The 14682-nt window shown below is 45.1% G+C and overlaps 1 protein-coding gene across 5 annotated transcripts in view; it reads right to left on the bottom strand.

Annotated features, from left to right (window-relative positions):
• Positions 1–14682, bottom strand: part of MAPKAP1 (MAPK associated protein 1) — an 82453-nt gene that overhangs the window by 8499 nt on the left and 59272 nt on the right. For 4 of the 5 annotated variants that reach the window (XM_042878794.1, XM_042878799.1, XM_042878795.1 and 1 more), the window contains exons 8-10: positions 13773–13880; positions 7145–7285; positions 2272–2409 (exon numbers count right to left, since the gene is read on the bottom strand). In XM_042878794.1, the coding sequence (XP_042734728.1) occupies positions 2272–2409; positions 7145–7285; positions 13773–13880 (387 nt within the window). The remainder of the gene's footprint in view (positions 1–2271; positions 2410–7144; positions 7286–13772; positions 13881–14682) is intronic. The other variant, XM_042878798.1, reaches the window with a different exon arrangement.

The raw sequence follows: 14682 nt of genomic DNA, 5'->3' as shown, positions 1-14682 counted from the left end.
CAGCACACAGAGCAGCACTGCCTGCAGCACAGCTCCAAGATCCCCGCGCTGCTCACAGCCCAGCATCGCCCAGCAGCCCCACGGCCTCGGCTGCTCACAGCTGGGAGCAGAGGTGGTTTAAGAAAGCACACGCTGTGCTCCCTGTGGTGCAATGGCACCAGCCCTGCTATGTGTGCACAGCACTCAGAAAGATGAAATGGAGCGTGTTTGTGTTACGGGAGATAAAAACATGGAAACAAAATATACTGCAGAACTCAAGCACCTTATCTTTGCTCAGCCTCTCTTTCTTTGCAATAATTCATTCAAGGAAGATCCAGGAATAATTTTTGATGTAAACTCTGCTATAAACATATATCACTCTGCTGATAAAAATCACAGACAAAACTTGTGAAATACAGTGAGTTTCATTCCTTTATGCTACTAAAATAACTTTTTTCCATTTAAAATTCAAGAGATACTGATCTGCTGTTAAGAGTTCCCCCAAATGCATCATTCTGACATGTCACACTAAAAGTCTCTTCTGCTGACCTAAAATAATGGCTTTCGGAACATCTTTGGTGAATCTGGAAGAGGTCAGCGGATTTCAGGGGAAAATTATTTTCTCCTTTTGAAACCATGTTGAACATTTATTAAACATGAAAATCATACGGATGGCTACATGAAAATGCGAAAATAAAAATGCAGTATCTTTAAGGTTGCCTTTGACATAACCTGTCAGAACTCTCTCAAAACTGACCACAGTTCCTCATTTCAGGGTCTCCACTCACAGGTGGACTGCACTTCGTTAAGGTTGCAGTTCTGTCCCTTGTTTCCCCCTGGGTTATCAGTTTGCTCCGTTTGGGTCCAAGTGTCATTTGCTGAGGCACAGGCGCTGCCACCCAGCCCCATCCCACAAGGACACAGTCCTGGAGATGCTCAGGGACAGCTTGAAGATCTCAGCTGAGGGTGCTAAAGGGAGCCTAAGCTGGAAACCTTGCCTTTCAGGGCTGGATTTTCAGATACAGCCCTATTTTGCTGGCACAATTTTATCACTATGAATATCTGCATCTGAAATGAAATGTGGCTACAAACCCCGAGGTGTTAATGTTCACAAGTGCAAACTACACCTTTAGCAACAAAACTGGTCTGATGTGCAGCTGAGCACTACGTGGTTGGGTATTTCAAAGCACCACAGACTCTGCTGCAGCCTTTGCAGACTGTCAGTTATCTGTTACAGAGATACGTTGGGTGCCATCTCAGAGCTCCACAAAGACAACTGCTACACACTTGGACTGCCTGGTCAGCAGGGACATCTCTCCCCAGGCTCACACCTTCACAAGGATCATAAAAACTTGCTGGGAGACAGGAAAGGGAGACAGTGACTGGAGCAAGAATATGGAATTAGGAAGGGGTAATGAAGGGGAGAAGGATATAGTTCAATAATTGCTGATAAAATCTGTGGCAGCTATAAATTTACTCTTCCAAAAGAATTCAACAGATCATTACCTCTGTAAATACGTATCACATAATTCTCTCTCTCTGTCACCTTGCAGATAAGTACTTAATATTTAGCATCTCTACCCCGCACAAGCCCAGGCGTAATAAAATCCTGCCATGTTTTTGAATCTCAGTTACTTTTTGACAGTGGATAGTTACGTTTTGACGCCACCAGGAGACACTGTCCCGTTCTCCTAGGGCCTATCTTGTGCCTTTTACAATGAATTTTAGGAATACAGACCCTCATTACTCCACGGGCACAATAAGCACAGCTCCCTGGCTCTGCCCTCTGCCCGGTGTCCCCTCCATACAGGAGCCCTCTGGCTGCTGCCCGCACCAACGCCTTCCTGAATCAAAGCTCTGCTGACCCTGCAGCTGCAATGGAAGCCATTTCAGACTGTGATGATACTGAGATCCTCACATGTCCGAGGAATTGTTCAAAGCCTTTCCAGATGTTAAGAAGTTCAAAAATATCACAAAGATGTGGAATGGGGATGTGACTCCTGAGCTGCCGCCTACCCAGCGATTCCTTGGTGCGGCGCTGCCAGCGGCTACAGGCAGCAGGCAGGAAACTTAACAACACCACTGGCCACAAACAGCATTAAAAGGAGGCTCATAAAACGTGCATCTGTTTGCGTTATGTTCTCTACAACAGAATCAAGTCAGATTAAAAACATTCTATAATGAATAAAATACACCTATAAAAGGAAAGGACATGGCAGCAATAATTCTCTGGGCATCTAGCACACAGAGAGAGGGAGAGGAGAGAGGACATAAATAAAAAGGACTACTCACTTGGGCTCTTTTCTTCCACAAGGTCACAGGCACAGAGGAGTTCAGAATCGATTGAAATGGGTTTCTGCTTAATCCAAAACTTAGTGCTGGCCTTCTGATTAGTAACAGGGTCTATCTCTACCTTGTCTCCAGAAATACCTGAGATGAGAAAGAATAGAGAACCACAATAGTGATCTGTTTAAGTGATTTCATATCAGCCATTTGACACACTTTATAAATCTTAAATGGGATGAAAGTATATTGCCCTTCTGGGCTTTTTGAAAGCATGGCAGCTTTTGAAACCGAAAGCAAATGATTATCAAAGTGCATTGATAATCTGTACTTTATTCTCCTGCCTTGCTGGGAAATAAGCACACCAATGAGAAAAAAAAAATCACAGGAAAATTTCTTCCCAGCACACACAGAGCTCCTCTGGAAGCAGCAGCTACATGAACCGCAGGATGTATATGAAGACACGTATTTACAGTCGTCACTATTATATGTGAGAGGCACCATCACACATCACTATTACATCTCCTGGGCAGCACACACAGAACATACTCTACACAAGGACAACATGTGTTTTAGTATTGCAGAAGTGCTCTTTGTGGTAAACAGACACCCGCAAACAGTGGCACCCAGCTCTGATGATGCTGCAGTGAGCACAGACTGGGAGCCAGGGAGCTCCTGGCCCCACACAGCCAGCCCAGATGGCCGGGGCTGGTTCCCACCGCACACAGGTGTGCCTCCACACACAGCATCCTGCTGCAGACCTCTGGGGACGGAGTGCAGAACATCCCTACACTATTACCCCTCTGCATGTCTCCTGCGAGCGGTGTTTGTGCAGTGGGATGTAACGGGGAGCTGCAGCCTGCTGGGGTGCTCATGGCATTTGCTGCAGGCGTCGTTACGGCACTGCTGCGCTGGGCTGCTGGGCAGGAGCTCATTGCTCAGTGTCTGCTGACACTGAGAAGCAAACTTCTCAGTCTCTAAAAGTCACGGCTTCCAGGTGACGCTCATGGTACAGGAGGAAAAAAGGAAGCAGCAGAGGAGTAAATGAACTTTAGTTCACTCTTGCAACTTACGAAAAATGGCAGAGAGAAACTTCTCCTTTTAAAGGGCTTTGGCTACGATGCTTTTGAATACATTGCCTTTGCTTTGTCTGAAGCAGGAGAAAAAAAGAAGCTGACTATAAAACCTCTAAGAGCTGTGACCAAATAAGCATTGGATGCCACATTCATAACTGTCTCAACCCTCAAAAACAAAGTCAGTGTTTCTAAAAGCACAGTGACTGCTGCAGAATTTGCACATCTCCTCTGTCAGTACTTCATCAGTACTTCATGCACCTAAAACGAAAGCACACACAGCAAGCAATGCGTGCTCGCAGCAGCCTTCTCTCCACTGTCCTTTCCACTGAACACAGGGTAACCTTCACTTTACCCCTGGCTGCTGAGACAGGTGGTAACAATGCCACCAACTCCCTCCCCACTTCTATTAATCCAAGAATGCACTTTGTCATTAAGCATACGTCACATTAAAGACATCGCATTTCAATTAAGCACTGTATCAAGAGTCTAATTAACACAAGGACTGTTAGAACTACGTAATGGGAGCAGGCTGACGCTCTGTCTGGAGCCCACTTTGTTTTGCAATGTAATTTTGGACACATTCATTAAAATCAGTTTTGTTATTTCACAGTAATCGATTATTCAAAATGCTATTTCCTGTAGCTTAATCAAAATACGTGAAGTTGAGGACATAAAGAAATAGTCAAGGCAAGTTCTAAGAATAAAAGATAAAACTCTCTGCGTGCAATGGATGCTCCCTGCCCGCCCTTTAGAAAAAGTCACTCCCAAAAATATCCTTTAAAAATTTCACAGCATGGTCCTGCAACTTCAGCATCCACAGTCAGTCAATATTGTTAACGTACCTTGTTAATTTGATAGGATTTGTCAGGTAACTCCACTGGAAAATTATATAAAACTGTTCCAGATGAACAGATGATAGTGACATGAATTAAAGTGATAGAACAATAGTGGAATATAAACCAGAAATGACACCCAAAGTGGCTGTTGATTTATTGCCATCCTGAGTTTGGTTCTGGGCTTCCATGTATATTAGTGCTACAAATCTGGGTCCATTTAGCAGAGAGATGCTCATACATACATCACCAGCTCCTGCTCCAAGCCAAGGTCACTCCCCATTGCATCAATCTTTTCAGCAGAGGCTACTTCACCAAGCACAGATTTTGTAACCGTCTCAGATGTAACAGACTTCCTCCTCTTTCATCTTTTTTTTATCATGTAAAATACACTTTAACTTCTATTATTTTTATCTGCAAATTGTTGCTGTATACTTCATCCATTATTTCTGTATCTCAGCATCACTGGCTTAAGCTCACACACATCCAAAGAGCACATTGACAAAGAATGCTGTCTTTTTTGTGTTATTGTTCTTGCAATCTGTGCGCGTTGAAACCTAAAATCAAAACACTATTATGGATGTGGCTTCTACAGTCTCTGTCGCAGCACAAATTTATTATACTCAGAAAATAAGCAAAAATACCTCTTCTAGGATATTTTAAAATTCGTTCAATTTAGCACAAGAAATGCCACAGCTGCAGTACCCCAGTACCACTGCTCTGCCCTCGCTCCCCTTGCTGGCTCTGCGATGCCCTCACCCCACTGGAATGCTTTCTGGCAGCAGCTTCCCATGGCAATGCGCTTCTTTTCGTTCTGCTAACATGGTACACAAGCAAATTTGTCTTATGCCTTCACAACACAACTGCACCTTTCTAAAAATGTTGGGAGCACTACTGCACGTGCATCATAATCCACCATTAGCTGAGACACACAAAGGTAGGCTTTAAGCTGCCGGGGCTACCGCTTCCAGCCCTAACAAAAATCACATCACGAGGTGCTCATTCCTCCCCTTCCCATTTGCATCTCTTTTTTCTGCCAAGAAGAACCATGCAGAATGTAAAGATGACTGAGCTGGCCCCCATATTTTCAATAAATCTTGCATCAGACTCAGTGACCACTTTTCAGACAGCTAAAAACATTTCAAAAAGTACCACTGTGCAGACAGCAATCCACAAACACAGCTCACACTTTGGCTACCTGCCCCATGCAAGTGAAATAAGGTACAGTACGGGATCTATTCAAATAAGATGAGTATTTGCACGTACTTATACATTCTTTCACATTCAGATGATGGAACTGGGGCTCTCCCCAAAGCCACACAGACATTTCCAGGCAGTCACCACACCACTTTTCAGCTAAGTGGGCGGCCGTCCTGTGCTGCTGTTGGACCTGTGCTGCCATCAAACCACCAGTGCTGCCAATAAGGAGCGATGCTGTGGCTTCAGAATCTCCAGAAAAGTGTCGCTTTGCTGTGGCTGCACCATAAAACCAGTGACACATAAAAATGCTACTGAGAAAAGTCTTAGTGACTGACTGCTAACCGATCGCTAAGCCAATGAAGAATTTCTCCATAACCACAGCCACTCATTAGAGATTAAAAGAGACTTAGTTTTTTTTTAATACTTCAGACTGCATGGAGCAGTCTGTTACTCAGAGATGATTAACACATTAGCACTCAGCATCGTTACTGCAAATAGCACCTCGGTGCTTGCTTTATCAGCAGTGCTCCTTTAACATCACTGAGACATTCAGTAGAAAAAAACCAGCACTGTGCAATTATTTTGACTTCTTTTGGAGGCTTTGGCACTGTTTGCCTGGACTGTGAACACCTCACTGAGCCCTCTTGGATTTTCAATCAATAGTCACAATGCAAAAATTCCATTGCCAGTGTGCTGTCATCAGAAAGCATAAATGTTCACAGACTATTATGGAAGGGAAATGCTGTGGTCCTTACACAACTGGGCAGGATCAGCTCCATTGCTACAAAACAAGATACGCCACTTGTTTCATTTAACAGCTATTCTCCCTTCCCCATTTATCTGCAGCTATCTGTTGTGACCTCTTGGGCTCTCATTTCAGACGGCTTCCAGACACAGGGGGTCAAACTTTACTGGAAGCCAATTCTCACTCCCCGACAGTTTGCTCAAAAGCAGAGAACACACCAGTGCTGTCCTGCTCCAGCACCAGCCTATCAACCCTTCCTTAACAAGACAGCTCAGAACCTCCAAGAAAGCCTCTCCTGTACAAATTTTAGAGACATGCGTTTCTAATGTGCTTAAGGATGCAAGAGCGAAGAGACTGTAAAGACAACAATACAGAGAATGCTAGCACTTAAATTTAACAGTTCTACTGAATTCCCAAGAATAAGTGTGTTTTGTAAACACCACAGCACCTAATATTTTACTGCCGAATCATTTCTTTATGGACGGTACTTGCAGGAATGTCCCAGGTCACCCACCAGTCCATCATTAATCAAATTCCCACAATTTAAACACAGAGTTAAAAAGCCATTCAATCATTTTAAAACAGCAATGGGACTTTGATAATTCAAGATTCTGTCATCCCTTGGCCTTCAGGTTTTCAAAAGCATTCAGAAAGTGAAGAAGGACAACACAACACCTTCAGAGGATGCTAGCTGTATTTTGCTTCGCTCCAAATGTTGACTCGGTGGTTAAAATCTTTCAGTAAAAAAAAAAAGAGATGGGATCATTAAGCAATGGCCTTCCTTCAGAAGAAGCATGTGCTAGCTGATGGTGGATAATAAAAATACCAAATTATTTTCAATGGAAAGCATTTTTTTTTTTTACTGCTGAAATGCTAGCAACGCTTTCAAGCGATGTGCTCCACAATAAAACTGACCAACGTGATAATGAATGCCTTAAAAATGTCGGAAATGGACAGTTAGCTATTAGATATGGCCAAAGGTTTGAACCATTCAATTTTCCACAGCACTTTAGTAGGGATTGATTTACCTAACTGAACATCAGTGGTGAATCGAAGCCTATGGATCATGCTGACTTTGAAGGACTTGTAGTGGTGGCTGCTGAGCATGTCCTGCACCGTGGCTATGTCGATCTGAGGGTCCTCCTCTGAGATCTCCTCTCCTCTCGAACCTGCAAAACAACCCACAGCAATGAACAAGAGGTTACAGGACAGCACGCAAACCGGCGGCACGTGGCTGCGCGGGGACACCTGCACTGACATCTAAACCAAGGGATTGCCAATTCGTTCAGGAAAGAAGAAAGCGCTCAGGGCCCATGGCAGCGGGAGGATCCTCTCACGCTCCACCCGCAGACTTGGCCACCAGCTCATCGCAGACGTTACAGCAGAAGTTCACGGCCCAGTGCAGAGCACTGCCATGTCCCCAACGTCCCAGCGTCAGCTCCTCGTGGGGCACGGGACCCCCCAGCTCTGCCACGTGGGCTCTCCAGCACAGCAGGAGGGGAAGCAGCATCTGAGCCCCAGCTCAGTTGGGCACGGGTCAGCCAGGGCCGCGGGCGCCCACCCCTGCACGGTTCTCCTGGTTGCAGCACAGCGCAGCGCGGCGCAACGTGGCCCCTGCGCTGCCAGCACCGCCCCTGCCCCCAGCTCAGCTCCCTGTACAGAAGCTTACTGTCAATTAGTATTCTCGTTACCACTGCAGGTATGGCTTTATAAAAGGTAACATCTCATTAAGCCAAAATTCCAATTACTGAAAAAATACAACACATTTTAAGGATTTTTTTTGTTTTATGACATTGGATTAACACCAATTTAAACATTACTATAATGCAATACATAATTTTGCACAAAGCAATTTCTATGCCAGCTGCTAATAAAGCATCTCAGCTCTAAATGATCATTCCAGTGCCGTTAGATAAAGCGGTAAAAATATATTTGAAAACTGACTTAGCTTCTTCAAGTAGATACTGAAGAATGACACGTTTTGTTCAATATCCCAGCTAATGCAGTCCTAAAAGCTGAACCGACTGCCAGTTCAGAGTACTAAATTTGCTGCAGGAGATTAATGAAAACTTTATATTTTGCTGAAATTTTAATAATGGGAAGATGAGATGCTGGACTTTCAGTACAGGCCTTAAAGCCACAGCACGCTTTGGGGAACCCCTTGCCCATCTCTGCCCCCACCTCGCTGTCGTGCTGCCCCTTGGCCCCAACCTGGGCACTCCAGCTCCCAGGAAGCAGAGAGAATTCCCAGGTCTGGCCCTGACAACAAGGGCACCTACACTGGAAAGACAGCGGCTCGGGGGGAGCCCTGGCACAGGACTCAAGTGCCTAGCATTGATTCCAAAGCAGGCTCCCTTGTATCGGGGTAATTTCAGACCTACCCACCATTTGCTTCAGCAAGAGAAACTGTCAGAGCAGTGGCTGTAAGCAGTACAGACGTAGGAGAGAAGGAACAAAACCGCCAGGAATGGAGCTTTTTCCCAGCTTGCCAGGAGCGTTCCCTTCTCTATTTGTTAATTCAGTTACAAATGTCATTGCTTATGACAAATACCATTCATGTCTGCACTGAAGTAAGATGAGCATTTACTGCTACATGAGTCAAAACACACGTTGAAAGCACACAGAAGATCCACATTTCATCGTGTCAGTCCCACTGCCTCCATCCCACCCACAGCAGGGCTGAGACCACACTTCTCCCACAGCCCCACGGGGAGCACCTGTGGTGTGGGGCAGAGGAGTTAAAGCTACACACTGGGCTGTGCCATTTGGCTTGAAAAAATTCCAAAAATCAAAGGAAATGGTCTATGTGTGAATTTATGCAGAGCCATCTTAACATCGCCACCACTCCATGCTCCAGAATGACAAGATAAATTGTAATGGCTCCTTCAGAGACATTACAATGTATTTTGTCAAAGACCCCTGTGTTAATGTCTCTATACTATGGATTATCATAATGTATCATGTCAAATTCTCACGTTGCAGTACTTCAAAGATACACTGAGATATGTCAAACTTTTTGGTGCACTCAGAAGCATCTTGCAGCAGGGTGATGGCACGCCAGGGCTCAGGGAGCAACCTCCCATTCCTGGCCCAGTGTGGGGACATCGTTAATGCTCTGCCATCATTAACACCTCCCAAACCAAACAGAAAGAACATACTAACCTCAGCCTGCACCTTTCCTGAAGGAAAGCTCTGCCCGGTCCCACTGCTGCTGTGCCCCAGCCCCTGCCTGCCCGTAGCTACCAGCGCCCAGCTGCTCTCACATGGCACACACCTTTATTAAAAGTATTAGAAAGAAAATTAGCAGCCTGCCAGGTCATAAGCAGGGGAAAAAAAAGCCGCCGTGGCTGCAAACGTGAGCGTGTTGGCGTGTGATGCTGCAGCAGTGTGCTCTGCTGTGGCTGACGTGAGGGAACAGCAGGATTTTGCGCTGGAAGCATTTCAGATCCTCTGCGCATCACATAACCTCTGCTGATTTTGTTTTATGAAGCCTTGTGAGTGGATTCAGGTTTACAGAATCCTACAGTTGCTGCTCTTGGGAGAGCAGCCAGAAACTCCACCATCAAAACAGATCATCTGTCTAAAGATGGCAAGACACCCGGACCCCTGAGGGTGCATTGGATAATAGCAGTAATATCAGTAACAACAGAGAGAAATGCCCTGCAGGGAAAAACCTGACTGCAGAGCTTGGCACGTTGCTCTCTCCCTGCAGCTCCGAGGATGTCTGCGAGACTGCCGGAATTCAGCGAGGGGAGCAGCGCCGTCTCCTCGGCTGATTGGGGGAAGAATCATAAAAATATTTTCCACATGCAAGCAGCTGTGAATAAACCTGTCAAATATTTACAGGCCTGTCAGGGTATTTGTAATGGAGATCGCACTGTGGCTTTTGAATGTAAAAGATTCTGCTTGGGAAGACAATCAAGTAAAGTGGATGCTGGAGCCGGCGCTTCCCTGAGAGCTGCCCAGCGGCCGGCAGGGCACACGGCCCTGGCCTGGGCCAGAAACAAAGGCCTCTGTATAATGGCTTGCAGAGAACACCGAGAGTTCTGCAGTTCTGCTAACAGTTTGCCTAATTGAGATTTGGCTTGTGAAAGAAACTGCAAAAGAAGCTGGAGCTGTGCGCAGGACAGACAGGTAGGAGCCTGCAAAAAGTGCCAAGCACTGCGAGGCAGTGGGCTGCTCACCGTGCCTCCATAGGGCGCAGCAGTGGGAGAAGCGGGGCACGAGCTCAGCCACGAGCAGAGCAGGAAGGAGCAGCCGGAAGGAAGCGTGAGGTGCTGCTCCAAGCTGAGCCGGGACAGGGCCGTGTGGGGCAGCTGCCCAAGGACTGCACATCCCTGGTGCTGCAACTTGAGGGTGAGTGGAGGTCTGCAGCGCAGGGCTGCTGAGCCGCGGCCCCCTGGGAGCTGCAGCAGCAGTAACACAGCACACTGTGGCACCAGAGGTGTGAGCCTGGAATGGACGCGTCTGAAAGCTGAAGCTGATCCTGCATGGACTCCTGGAAGAGCCAGGGGATGTCTAAAAGTGATGCATTTCTAATATCAGAACATAGAGATGCTGCTTGTAATACAGCTTCTTAAAATATTTAAGAAAATCCCATTCAAGAGCAAGTGAGCCTATATTTCCTTGATGCAACAACAAAACATAAAGTTGACTGCACTGCAGAAATGTCCCCTTATTACTTTAATGTACTTGTCTATTGCTTAATGGAAGTTCTTAATTGTATTACAATTAATTACATACACAGAGTCCCCGGTTACATTTTCCAATAAGACACAGCCTTTGGTACAGGTCTAAAGGCACTAAACCAATTTTAATATATTAAGGCCAATTTCCTTTGAATACTAATTACTATCTAATGATAAAATGAGAAAGAGGAACTTTCCAGAAGTAAGATGGTAAGAATAAAACTAAATCAGCCATAAATACTTAGCCACTACATGTTTCACATTACAAAGTGCCAGCTTTTAGCTTAAAGACAAATCTTAGTGCAAGTTAAATAGTTCTAAATATTGGAAACACTTTATTAGTCTGAACATCATTAGTAAAAGCTGGAAAGATATGGGATTTCTCTGTGTATATTTTTAATAATGGAAAGTTCTCTGTTTCATTTAATACCCTGAAATATAAACTTTCTATTTGCCCAAAGGAAACTGACAGCCAGTTTACCAGCAGAGATTTGACATTTTACGCATATATGTGCATACATATTTATGAATGGATATGAGACTATGAAGAGTAGATTATAGTTTATATATAGTAGATTATAGATTATATATAATTATAGTTAGTATAACAGTTTTCTCCTAAGTAGCACATTGAAGCTAAAAATACTTTGAATAAAAACAAAACGCACAACATGAACTAACATTTTGATGTTACTCAGAATTTTCAAGTTATTTGATTAACAGTGCAAAATTGGCACTATTTCTATTCAAGCGCTTTGCCAAACGACAGCTCCTTAAGCACCACAGCATCCAATTTCTCAGCGCATTCGGGGAACCGGACTACAATGCATGAATTATGACTGATTTTATATACTGCATTGTCCTTGAACATCTGTTTGTGCAGAGAGCTCACCATGGCTGTTTCGCATATACCCCTGCACAGGAACAATGGAAAATCACTTTAAATTCACCTACGCTTTGGGGGAGAAATTCCTCCTGCATTCTTTATGGGAATGCGGTGTCAGTTCAGAGCGCCCAGTTACAGCATGGCAGAGAAGATACAGAGTGTGCGTAAGCGGTTGTTATCCTGCCTAGATTGCTGCCAGCCTTGAACAAACTCAAACAGCGATCTGTTTTTCAATGACAAAGTGGCCGCTCAGCCTTTCCTTTCAGCCAGGCACAAAATCCGTGTGTGGGACCAAAGCCAGCACCTGCAGACAGGACGGCTCCAGGCAGTCCCTGTCCTGGCAGGGCTCTGCTGATCTGTCTAACATGGGCCTGGAGAGCTCGAGTTAGAAGCAGTGCTTTTGACTCTACAGCCTCAGAACTTCCCCACACGTTTCCTCAGCTCTGTGTTCTGCACAGAAGCTCTCTCCCACCCGCGTGCCGCCCCACTGAGAAGGGCAGTGTTTGCTGCAGGAGGGCTCCAGTCAGATGTGAGAGCTCCCTGATACGTGCCAGTTGGAGAGCAGCCCTCCGAGGCTCTGTGTGCCCTGCCAAGGCTGCAGTTTTGGGTGGAGGCAGGGGAGATGAGTGCCTCCTGCTAAGCAACTCACAAACATAGGACAGATCGATAAGCGAAGCAACCCAGTAGCTCATGAGGGCTCAGAGCATCAGTATGAATACTTACTGGCCATGGGGGGACTCTTCCACAGATGACAAAAATAAGTTAAAGATGTAGTGTATAAAATCTATTTTTAATTACAGGCCCTGCATACAAAGATGTTATTTTTAACCAAAATACGCAAAACCCAATGAAGTGTGAGTATGCATCTTTTCAAAGGCCAAAAACTGACACAAAATAATACCTGGGTGCTGACGTTGGGAAGTTCAGCCTTTGGGAGAGTGTGACTGGAGCAGGGAGGCTACAATCGCTTCACTTCATCACAACAGTGCGCAACTTCTCTGCCTCTTGCATCATTCTCTCTCACAGTTTCTTAGAACCACTTTATGAAGAAAGCAAGCAGGAGTGCCAAGAATATTTTGGCAGACAATGCTTAACCTCAGCTCAGCACTGATGTACCACTACAGGGCTCATTGCAGCTGTGCTGCAGCTTTGCTACTCCTTACACAGAAGCAGAGTCTTTGCTTGCCACCGGAGTTAGGAATTACTTCGGTGATGGTCTTCTGACTTTCTAGGACAAAATATGAAATGCTACAGCAGGAAAGCAGAAATGAAGGGGTCTCATCGTTGAAAGCAAGAAATTTTTCTCCTGCTACTTGAAAATGGCTGTGATTGTTCACAGTAAATACTCTGAATGCAGCCCTGACTGAGAACAGAAATGCTGAAAGTTTCCTCATTGGTACAATCACAATTTTGACAACTAAAATAGAATGCAAACGAACCAAAACTGAGAGCACGACAGTTGGAAAGGCTGAAGGATGGAACAGCATTTATGGAGGACAAACACAAATCTATGCTAAAAGTCTACGTAATAAGTTTCACATAATTTCTTGTAAAGAAGTAAATTAGGAAATGGTATTAGGATCATTATAACAGTAACAGAGCAAAAACATTTTAGCATAGGTGAGGAGGTGACTATTTGTCTAGCATTTTTTAAATCATCATACTGCTCTAGTTACAGCTTCGTGCTCAGTTTCTTCAAATTCTAATTTGTCACTGACTCCTACTGCAGTGTAATCATGGCAAAGCACACTGCAGGCCAGCCACTTCATTCACAGAACAGTGTCTGCAATAGAAGAAGCTTCACGTTTCCAGTGTTTCTCAGGGTTGGTCATAACTTTACAAAGCAGAGTTCAACAAAAAAAGATTAATCATGAAGTAATAAACAGGATGCAGACTGTTTACTAAAAGGTATGAAATCCATCATTTCCCTTTGGAATATTCTTTTGGCATAACAGAGCAGTGCCTCAGGAAAGGGTCTCATCAGAACTTACTTGCCCAGACAGTACAGCTTGTATTCCAAAATACATAACTTATGTGAGATTAAGCAATTTACAAGAGCAAAAGTGAAAAGGGCAAACGTACTGTTCTCTCGGACAAGGCAGAATTCCAAAGTGCTCTGGCTCTCCAAGGTACAGTCTAAATCTACTGGGACATTAGGTTCACTCTGCTTCTCCAGCCGATACTGAGGACCTGAAACATAAAGTAACTTGTAAAATCATCTGTTTTCTAACAAAGTGATGGCTTATCACGTTCAACTACCACAAGATTACTCACACCCTAGAAGTAAGGCAGGTAGACACTTATGTTTCAAAGTTCTTCTCCAAAGGGAAGGGCCCTGTTGTGAGAAAGAGCAGCCTGGTGTGCAAGGGGACAAAATACTCCAGATGCATTGGGCTGTCTGGCAGTGCTCCCCGCTTTGCTGCCAACCAAATTCTAACCAAAACTTCTGCACTTTTCGTATGCTAACTGAGCTGGTATTAAATACACTCCCCATGCTGCAAGAGAAGGGCACTGCCTGTTTTAAGAAACTCCTATCCAGACCTCAGTGTGTATCTATGCTGTACTACTCGGGCATTTTTCCCATGTGACAAGCACAGCGTGTGTGCTCCCAGCTGCTCTGCCCTCTCTGTGACTCTGGTACAGAACACCCATCCCCACTTGCTGCCTGGCTGCTGTCTGCCCGAGGACGGTGCAGCTCGGCACCCCAGGCAGTGGGCACGGCTGCTTTGTGGCTGCTTGGCACACCTCAGTGTGTGACTCTTCCAGCTCAGCACCAAAGCCCGCTTGTCTTGTGGGGCTCAGCCAAACAGACACAATTAGAAAACACTGCGGAAAGCCTGTTACACAGCTGAGAAGAGTCTGCACAGAGCATTGTGCAGGGAAATAGCCCTTCTTTTGTAACTTCCTTTAAGAATTGCATTTTGCCGTGAAAATCAGCTCCACCCAATTTGGCTATTTCTACCTCTGCCAACAGAAGGCTCTTCAGAAGGCT

This window comes from Lagopus leucura, unplaced genomic scaffold, assembly GCF_019238085.1.
Source record: "Lagopus leucura isolate 7727_CA_CO unplaced genomic scaffold, USGS_WTPT01 Super-Scaffold_100022, whole genome shotgun sequence".
Taxonomy (NCBI): Eukaryota; Metazoa; Chordata; class Aves; order Galliformes; family Phasianidae; genus Lagopus; species Lagopus leucura.
This window is presented reverse-complemented; position numbering and strand designations above follow the sequence as displayed.